Below are 10,050 nucleotides of genomic sequence, written 5' to 3' on the forward strand. Positions count from 1 at the left end.
TGACAGTGTCACTGTTGTAACACCCCATTTAATTTAATAAGCGAAATTAAAGGAAGCGTCACATAAAGATAACATACTAGCGCAGTCCTAGAGTTTGAAACTCAACTCCTTACAACCCAAGGCACACCACGATGCCCAAAAGAAAACTGGATAAAGAGTTTAACAAAAGTATATAAATCCAAGGACGAACAATACATGGGCCATAGCCCTAAAGAAAACCCATAAAGAAATTAAAGGCCAATCTATGCGGACTATGCAGCGGAACCACCACCTCCCTGTTGCCCACAGGTGTTCCTCGCATCTGTTCACACCAACATCATCGCAAAAGAGAGTACCACACAGCAGAACAAACAACAATAAAAGTAGGGTAAGCTAGAGCACAAAATAATATCATCAAGTAATCTCATACACTTTCACGGTCAACCATACATAAAACACTCAACATGCTATGACTCTCAAACCAATACACTAAGGACTCGACTTGACTCATCCGGATACATACAATCTGGTCGGATTCAACGGATGTTTGCACTTGTGGTGGATACCTCTGCTCACCCCCGAGCTATGTATTATAAGTGTTACAATGAATCAGTTTCCCTCACCACAAGGTTAGTCCTTAATGAATTACAGACCTCCTGCTACTCTCACCACAGGAGTCAGTCCGCTCTAAATGAGACTAACTGACCCCTTAGAGTGTCAGGATGCAACCTTACCTTGAATCCTTACCAGACCATACAGATGGGACACCACCATAGACACTCACTAACAGGGGCCATGGAATTACGTCACGACCACTGAAGCACGACCATAAAGCCTCACCTAGAGACTCTAACGGATTACGTATTGACCGCTTGCCAACATATATAAACAGCCAAGAAATAAAGACATACATCATGCATAGAAACTTCATACCAACATCCATAATCAACCCTCATTTATCACATGTCGAACTAGTACCAACTCGTGTTACCAATCATGAGAAAAGCATCTCCCCTCATATCAATATCATGCCACTGAATTACCAATCATCAATGTTCACCGTTGTTCATGCCAGATTTGTGACCACATACGTATCCAACCCCTCATGTATAATTCACATAAGGTCATGCCAAACTCACCATTCATTACATGCAAGCCCCCTAATCATGTATACTCATCCCCATCACGCCATCATAAAGTAATACCATAATTATACGTCAAACATCCACGAGCGGAAAGAAAAAGCCAAACTAAATCGCACACTCTCGCCTAGCCTCTCGCTCAGGCAGAGGAGTCTCGCTCAAGCGAGAGGGTCTCTCGCTCAGGTGAGCTCTCCTCGCCTAGGTGAAGGCTCGAAATACTAGAACAGTGGCTTCTGCGCTGTCTCACTTAGGCGAGACCCTCCTCGCCTGAGCGAGATGCTCGCTCGCTCAAAATGAGTTGGTCGCTTGAGCGACCTCTCGCGCGAGAAGGCCTGCACGAGCCTCTGCTCATCTCGCCTAGGCGAGGCCAGCTCGCTTGGGCGAGATTATCAATCCCCACCCACTGTTCACTCGCATAACAGACAAAACCAGGCCAAGCAAATGCAACAGTACACTTCACAAACTCAGAGCAATATACAGAACATTAAATCACATGAATCATACACAAACAATCATGTTACCAACGATTTTGCAGAAACCCTAACTTCCCGTACCTGGAAAAGGGTTAGCAGAGACCTCGACGGCACGACAACGACCACTGTAGCTCTAGGAATGAACTAGAGAGCTGAAAACATAAGAGAAAACGGAACCAAGGGATGGATTATTACGAAACCCTAACTGGAAATACGAAGGAAGATCAATGGAAAACTATACGAGTTAGAAAGAGATACTTACGTGGAGTAGGAGCTGGGTTTGAGTTAGCTCGAAGGAGACTTAGGGCAAACCCTAGCAGAGCGTTCTGTGAGAGAAAAGGAAAGGTGACGGTTGATTCTTCTACAAGAGTGAAAGTGTGAGTTAGGGCAAACTAGGAGTGATTTTATCTTTTGGGCCAGCCTCTAGACCCAACAGTTGTAAGGCAGCCCTTAAAATATTAGGCCAGAAGAACTAGGCCTTACAACTGTCATATGTGTCATTTTGTCATTCCTATATTTTTATTTTGTCTCAATTTAATCTCAATTTTTTTAAATATTGAGCAATTTTGTCCTTCTCCAAATTGAAACAAAATTACAAATTTAATTTTTATATATGTTATACAAATATTTTTATTAAAATTTCAAATTGATATTTTTATTATACATTTTTAACAATAATAAATTTATTTAAATTTATATTTCACATTCAACTTCTTTAGAAATTGTTTTCAAAATTTAAATTTATTTGTTTTAAATTATTCTTAAATTGTTTAAAATTATTTTAATATTTTATATTTGAATTTATATCTTGTTATTTTTAAACCAATTCAAAAATTATTGAATTTTATACATTTTAAAAATGTACAATTAATTTAAATATAAATTTAAATAAAAAAATATTAAAATATAATGTAATAAAATATTAATACAAATAAAGTTCAATGTAGAATATAAATTTTAAAAGAGTTAACAAAATTTATAAATTTATTTTATTTTATGAAATGCAATTGTTAAACAAGTTTAACATATTTGTTAATTGAAGATTAATTTTGAATTTTTCTTCTATTAACATTACTCTTTGTTAACAATTTTAAAACAATTATAAATAAAATTTGATGTAAAATATAAAATATTTAATAAAAATATCAAATTTAATTAAAAATATTAATTATATATATAAAAAATAAATTTGGTTTCAATTGAAACACAAAATTATTCAATTTAAAAAAAGAAAAAGACTATTGAGACAAAATAAAAATAAAAAGATCAAATTGAGTTCGAGAAGATAGTACCTAGTGCAACAGTAACACTTAAAAGTTATAATTTCTAAATACTTATTCTCAAGAACAAGCCTTATACACTAGTCGAAGTTTTATATATATATATATATATTTGAAGTGGATTTTGAAATAATTGAAATTATAACTTCTTACTTTAAAAGAATATGAATAAATTTTGTTTATAAGTAATTTTGAAAGTATTTATAATAGTTCGAGTTTTTCAAAAAAGACATTAGTATTTTGATACCATTAGTTTTTTTACTACAATTTAACATAAATATTTATTATTATTCACTTTCTCTTCTTTTAAAATATTATTATCCACTTTCTCTTCTTTCAAAAGTATGAAAATTAAATTTTGTTAAGATTATTTTATTCTTAAAAAAATTGTCAAATGATGTCAAACAACTTCTTTCTTTTAAAAAATATAAAGAATATGATTATTACGAAAATACGTGTCTTACACATTGTTTGAAACATAGAACGAGATGCAAGAGAACACTAATTATCTTCCTTCACTTTTTTTTTGTCCTTCTATCTATTTTTTTTTGCAAGGATAAATATGATTTTCAAAATGCAAGAATGAAAAAAAGGCTTTTGCTACTTGCACTTCCCCAATTATTAACTGCATCCTTATAATAATAGAAGAAAAAAAACTTAAGCATCCTTCACTACCATCACTGTCTCTGCAACTATCATGCCGTTACCACAGTTACCATCGTCACCAATGTTGAAAAACTCTTTCTGAAACATATTTATGTATTTTAAAAACTTTTTTTCTTGAACTTTCGAAATATATTTTATGCAGGGTGTTTCGAAAAATTCATTTTGAAAGACATTATATGCGTCCCTAAAAGTTTGTTTCGAAAATCTCATTCGGAAAAATTAATTTCAAAATACATTTGATGCATTCTAGAGATTTTTTTCAGAAATCGTATTTCAGAATCTACCTTTTTTTTGGAAATTCTATTCGAGAATTTTCATTTTGAGAAATTTTATTTCGAAGAACTTATTTTGGAAAATTTCCAGATGTATTTTGAGAATTACTTCTACAGGAAGTAAAATGGTTATTTTGAACAGTTGGGATACGAAGAAACGTGGGCCGGAAGTAAAAGTAAAAAAAAAAAGTTACAAAAAGGGTTAAATATGTTTTTTTTTTCTTAATTTTTAATAATTTTAATGAAAATTAAAATTAGTTCATCTTTGAAACTTTGATTCAATTTAATATCCAAACTTTAGATATACATGAATTTAATTATTTTAACCAAATTTTGCTAAATTTATTTAACGTTTCATACACGTTTTTGTGTTTTCTTCTTTTCCCTTCGACCACTAAACCACTTTATCACTCATATTTTATTTAACTTTATTCTATAATTATTGTTGTAATCAAAACAATCATAACCCTACACTCTAAACATTACCTAATTTTACATTGTGCATATATTTGTCCTTCTCAAGTACTATACTTAACATTAAATTTTTAGTTCTTTAATAACTATTATAAGAATGGACAACATTAACCATTATCAATAGAATATTCTATCAAATTTGTATACATTTGTTACAATAAAATTGGTGTACGTACCGCATTTAAGTACCCTTCATAAATATGTTAATTACCCTTTATAAATATGAAATCCGCACAATTAGCAGAAGATATAAATATAAAATCATGTAAAAGTAATATTTACATAGAATATCTAAATAGACATTTTAGCCTTCATCCATTAATGCATTTAGTGAGTGAAACTTGACCTTAAAATGAGTAGGCCAACATCATTAGATGGCATCATAGAATTCAAATACAAGATTAAAAATGCTTGTACAAAAGTATATTTGGAGGTTTGGCTATAATTTATATTATATAATGAATAGAAGATATTAGTAAGCAAATGCAGATTTAAATTGACATGTTAAAAATTAAATAATTTCCAATTAAATTATTGGATCAGTTTTTCAAATTGTAATTTTCCTTGAAGATTGTAGAGTTCAGTTCCAATTTCGACTCATTTCTTGTAATTTAGTAAAACATCGGTGCTGGCAAATAACCAAAAGAAGGAAAAATGGCTTTTTTCCTTACACTGGTCAATTTGAAAAGCAAACAAGCCTAAAAAATATAATTTCTTTATCCAAAATTTGTTAATACAAACAAAAAAACGTTAGCTTTGGCCCAACCACATCGCTATTCCTTCACATGCACTCCACCATTTTGTTATCGTATAAACTTTTGTTACAGAAAAAAAAAAATTACCTTCGGTTGGGTGCGTGGGAGAACTTATTTTCTTATGGAATTTATAGATATAAATTGCCATATAAAAGGGTCTTCTTATTATGAAGTTAACATATTCATCATGCTCCCTAGTTTTCACTTTGTTTGAACCCTTTTAAGTTTCACGTGAACCGAAGTAAATGACTAATTAGTTAACAAATTTTATCAAGTATACTGCAACAGCATTGGAACGTGAAGCTAAAAAACAAAAAGACAAAATTCATTTGCAACACAAACTTCCTTCCTAAGATCCATTTTCAATGGCTTTCAAAGTTCAAGGGCACCAAACTATTCATATCAATCAATTTCGGCTTCCTCGCTTCTCCTTCGGATCAAGGTCCCTGAAACCAAATTTAGAAATTAGTATGAAAGCAAGGATACACTATTATATTATATTACAAAACATTGAGCATAACTCCTACCTCTGAATGTGGTCAAGAATCAAAAGTCTAGGTCCAGGGGGAATCCTCACATCTCTGAGAGCACTGAAAGGCATCATAGAGAAACAAAGGACTCATGCTCCAATAATGCCATTAAACAAAATATATGAAGAAAAGATAACACCTGACACGAAATTGTACTTCCCTACCTGTCTGTGAGTAAAGGCAAAGTATTGTCGGTTAACAAGCCTTTCTTAAAATTCTTCTCGTAACTCAGAAGACCAAGGTTGTTCAACATGTGTCTTGTTTTAGCATACTGGATATCTTCAACCGGTGGTTGGGAAAACTTTTGTCCTATCTGTAAAATTAATGAATAGTTGAACATATGTTATTAATGGAATGGGATACCAAATTATAAACCTGCATTACACAAAAATCCATGGATCCAGGCAAGCACACCTCACTCGGACATAAAGTCCAACATTTTTTGTAAATGATACAAATAAACAAGACAGTTTCCTTCTTGCCTACCTGGAAAAGTCCACCTTGAACAAGTGCAAAGAAAAGTCCAGAAGTGACTGCGTTTGCTGCTTGATTTGGTCCACCCATGCCACTTACCAATGAAAACATAGCCCCCGAACCAAAAGCTGCCGCCATGCTGCAATTAATTTAATGGATTCTCAGAAGTTAAGTATAATTGCTAATTAAGAAAGCACATTGGTTGTTAAAAGGAAATATCAAACCAAGATACTGAGTAACTGAGCTGAAATCTATTCAAAAATGAACAAAAAGCTTTCATTGGATACAACATATTCAGTCACATGATCCGTAAGCATTATGGCAGGCAATTCATTTTTACCGTGACAGGAAGATCTTAAAAGATAACGACTTTCAACCCAGATACTGAGGCCAAATTTTAGAATTAGAATATGTTTTGATGGCTGTGTTTGCCTTCATTTGAGCAACATGGTAAGTTGACAGCTTTAAACTAACAGTTAGAATATCCAGAAAATATCTCATAATATCTTTAAAGTATATTTAATTTACACTTGGTAGGGGTCAGGAGTCTTATTTAGTGGTTTTGGGGATGTACTTCCCTCATTCTCCGAGGAAATTCAAGGTTAGGAGTCTTATTCTACTAGTTGTTTTGGGCGTGTGTACTTGTAAAGTATTACTAATTGTCCTCAGAATTTAGTATAAACAGATCATGGACTACTTCACATCATATCAGTCATATTCAGAGTTTTCGTCCAGATTTATCTCCATCAAAATGCAATTTTTGATTTCTCTTCTATTTTTATTCATCTCTTTATCTCTATATCTTTCTTTGTTTTCTATCAAATCAATCAAATTACACTACTTTTAAAACACTTCTCTCTATTTCTTACATATTCCTACCTTACCAAACATCTAAATATTCATTTTATTTCTTACTTCTCTTTTCATAACTTATTTCTTCTCTATTTCCATAATAACTATTTTTTTCCTCAAAACCAAACAGAGCATAAAAGTATAGACCTCATTCCGAAATAAAATATTTTTACAAGGAAGATCACAGCTTAGGAGGAAGAAGACAAAAGATATTAATTAATTATATAAAACCTTTTCATAATTTTTCCCTATTTTTTAAATTTTAAAATGTTTTATTTATCCTACAGGAAGTAATGTAATTATAAATCCTGTAAATAACTCATAATGTAGCACGTAAGATCACAGTAGACGAGGAAAACTACATATATAATTATACTTCATCGCATAAAACCTTTTATTCTACTAGATCTTTTACTTCTCTTAAATTTTCACAAATATTTTCTGATAAAAATAATTATATGAAGTTTCTTTGTTACCGGTAATAACTCTTATGGGGTCTGGAAGAAAGACATTGCAGCAAAGAAACAGATTTACATATGATTTATATTGAATTGGAAAAAATATATAATAGAGTATCAAGAGAAGTTTTATAGGAAACTTTGAAAAAGAAAGATGTTCTGTGACTTACATCTAAGCTAATAAAAGGCATGCTATATCGGATAACTACTTGAGTAAGAACACCAGGAAGTAAAACTAAGGACTTTCCGATTGAGATAAGATCACATCAAAACTGAACTTTAAGCAGTTACTTGTTTGATCTAGCCTTTTATTGTACTTACCAAGGACATCCAGCAGAAAGTATTATCCCTAAAAACATACTTTTGTGGATGATTTATTTTTGATAGAGAAATCAAGCAAACTGATTAACTCTAAACTTCAACTTCGGAGAAAATATTTGAAAATAAGAGGTTTTCTCTTCAGAGTAAGAAAGCACACAATTTCAATTTTAACGAGTCAAGAGAAAAATGACTTAAAAGTAGAAGTAAAAAATGGGAGGTGTCATAGCACAAATTTCTGAGCTTAATTATTTGGGATCAATATTACAAAAAGATGAAGAAATTAATGAGGATGTCCTTCATAGGATACCATTGAGATGGTTAAAATGAATAAAGGCGTCAAGGTTTTGTGATCGCAAAGTCTCAAAAAAATATACTATGTGCCCATGGTAATGAATATTGGACTTTAAAGGATCAACAAGACAAAAAAGGAAGGAGCAACACAAATATAAGAATACTAGGAGTGACAGAAATATATGAATGACAAAATGGATGTCTGATCACAAGATATATTATATGCTGCCAAATGATTATATATGAAAATATTGATATGGAACCAATTGAGGAACAAAATTACAAAAGTCAGGTAAAAAGGGTTTAGACATGTACAAAGAAGACCACTAAAACTACTAGTGTTGACAGCATATTGCATGAATTTTAGTATTGTGAAAAAGGAGAAAGGGAAATAAAGAAGACGATCACAGGAAGTTGTTTAAAGGGATTTCATGATGAATAGTTACATTCTTGCAATTGTTTTTTTGTTGTTGTATTACTAAAACCAATAATTCATGAATCTAGCAACATATAAACTTCAAAACACTTTAGGAACAGAAAGAGAATATCCATATCAAAATTATTCAAGTTAAGTACTTGACACTTACAGTTCTGGCTATCCATATCAAACTTATTCCAGTTAAGTAATTGAAAAGTACAAACCTCCGTGAACAGCCGAAACTGTCAGTGTCAATTTCCTTCTATCTTTAAAACAACAAAATTACGCACAATAACAGTATGATCAAAGTAAGATTTTATGGAGAAGCAGCTCAACCTTGAATTACTATCCATTTTCAACAGTACTTCATCAATATCTACATTAGTATAATAATTCATAAATCAAAGACCATACGCTATAATACTTCAAGCCAGGGATTACACAGATAAATTATATTACAGAAAAATATAGCAGCTTGAATTTAGAGCAAAAAAACGGGAAAGAACTTCACCTACAAAACAGGATCCAGGATACAAAGATCACAAAAAGAACGAAAAATTGTATCATCTGAGGATGCATAAAGCTCACCTGGACTGAACATCTTCCTTGCCCCTCAACCTTTTCAAGACACAGGAAATTCCAGCATTCACTCCCGTCATCACAGCAAAGTTCCGAGCCTGAATAAAAGGACCTCCAGCTAGAGCCTACATAATAATTAAACAAAAAAAAAATTACACCAAATGTAGAATTAAATAAACGAATAACCATAACCCTAAAATATTTTCCATCGAAGAATATCAATTAAAATTACCCTGATAGGTATAACAACAATAATAGTAGAAGTAATCACAATAATAGAGAAAAGAAGTAAAGAGTAGAAAACAAAACCTGAGCTTGTTTAAGAGATGCCATGGCCTGAGGGTTGAGAGCGGCGTTGGGCGGAGGGGTGGGGAAGGCGGAGGGAGCATCGGCGGTGAGGGTTCCCATGAAGGCGCCGATGGCGGCGCCCTGGGCGGCGCTGGTGGTGGTTACGACGGCGGCTTCGACGGGGAGAGACTGCTTGGAGAGCCAGAGTTTGAAGCCATTCTCCAACTCCTTGAAACGCGCTTGGATTTGCTCTAAGGGATTCTGACTCTGAGACGCCACCATAATTCCTTGCTTCCCTTGTTCCATTCAAGGATATGCACTACTATTTCCTTTCCTTTTTATTTTGATAACGTTCTCTTATACTCTATCACCATCTTCTCACCCCTTTTATACTACACATCAAAATTACCTACGCACACACACCCAACAACCCTCTCACTAATCAATTTCCTAATATTTTAATTAATCACACTAAATTACAGTTTTCTCTCCGTTAATATCTAAATTATTAAATTTTAAACTAAACTGTAATTCCAAAAATAGCAATTATTTTCAAGTAAAATAAATATATACCGAATAAAACACACTGCTTTTTTTTTTATAACATCTTTCGTACATATACTTTCTGTCATACAAATATCATAGCTCCACGTGAATGAAAACTAATGTACCGACCAAATTGGTTATTTATTAGATTGAATTATTAGAAGCCGCCAATAGAAGTCGTAACATGTGATAATATTATAGTAACTTATTTTTCTGTATAAAATGTTTCTATTCTTATAAATATATTGGTTC

General features: G+C 32.4%; 1 protein-coding gene across 1 annotated transcript; it reads right to left on the reverse strand.

The window, feature by feature from the left end:
- Window positions 1-5,188: 5,188 nt before the first annotated feature.
- Window positions 5,189-9,626, reverse strand: LOC114164595 (chloroplastic import inner membrane translocase subunit HP30-2). Its single transcript, XM_028049319.1, has 6 exons — window positions 9,274-9,626; window positions 8,974-9,089; window positions 6,058-6,184; window positions 5,736-5,884; window positions 5,569-5,631; window positions 5,189-5,487 (listed from the first exon to the last, which is right to left on the reverse strand). The coding sequence occupies exons 1-6, from the start codon at window positions 9,556-9,558 to the stop codon at window positions 5,448-5,450; spliced, it is 780 nt and encodes a 259-aa protein (XP_027905120.1). The 5' UTR covers window positions 9,559-9,626; the 3' UTR covers window positions 5,189-5,447.
- Between the last annotated feature and the right edge of the window lie 424 nt (window positions 9,627-10,050).

This window comes from Vigna unguiculata, chromosome 9, assembly GCF_004118075.2.
Source record: "Vigna unguiculata cultivar IT97K-499-35 chromosome 9, ASM411807v1, whole genome shotgun sequence".
Lineage (NCBI taxonomy): Eukaryota > Viridiplantae > Streptophyta > Magnoliopsida > Fabales > Fabaceae > Vigna > Vigna unguiculata.

Excerpts from the sequence above, each read along its gene's own strand:
- LOC114164595 (XM_028049319.1), bottom strand. The coding sequence starts at position 9,558 with ATGGAACAAGGGAAGCAAGGAATTATGGTGGCGTCTCAGAGTCAGAAT. Across the intron at positions 9,090-9,273 it reads CATCTCTTAAACAAGCTCAG|GCTCTAGCTGGAGGTCCTTT; the intron begins GTTTTGTTTTCT and ends ATTATTATGTAG. Across the intron at positions 5,885-6,057 it reads TTCAAGGTGGACTTTTCCAG|ATAGGACAAAAGTTTTCCCA; the intron begins GTAGGCAAGAAG and ends TTAATTTTACAG.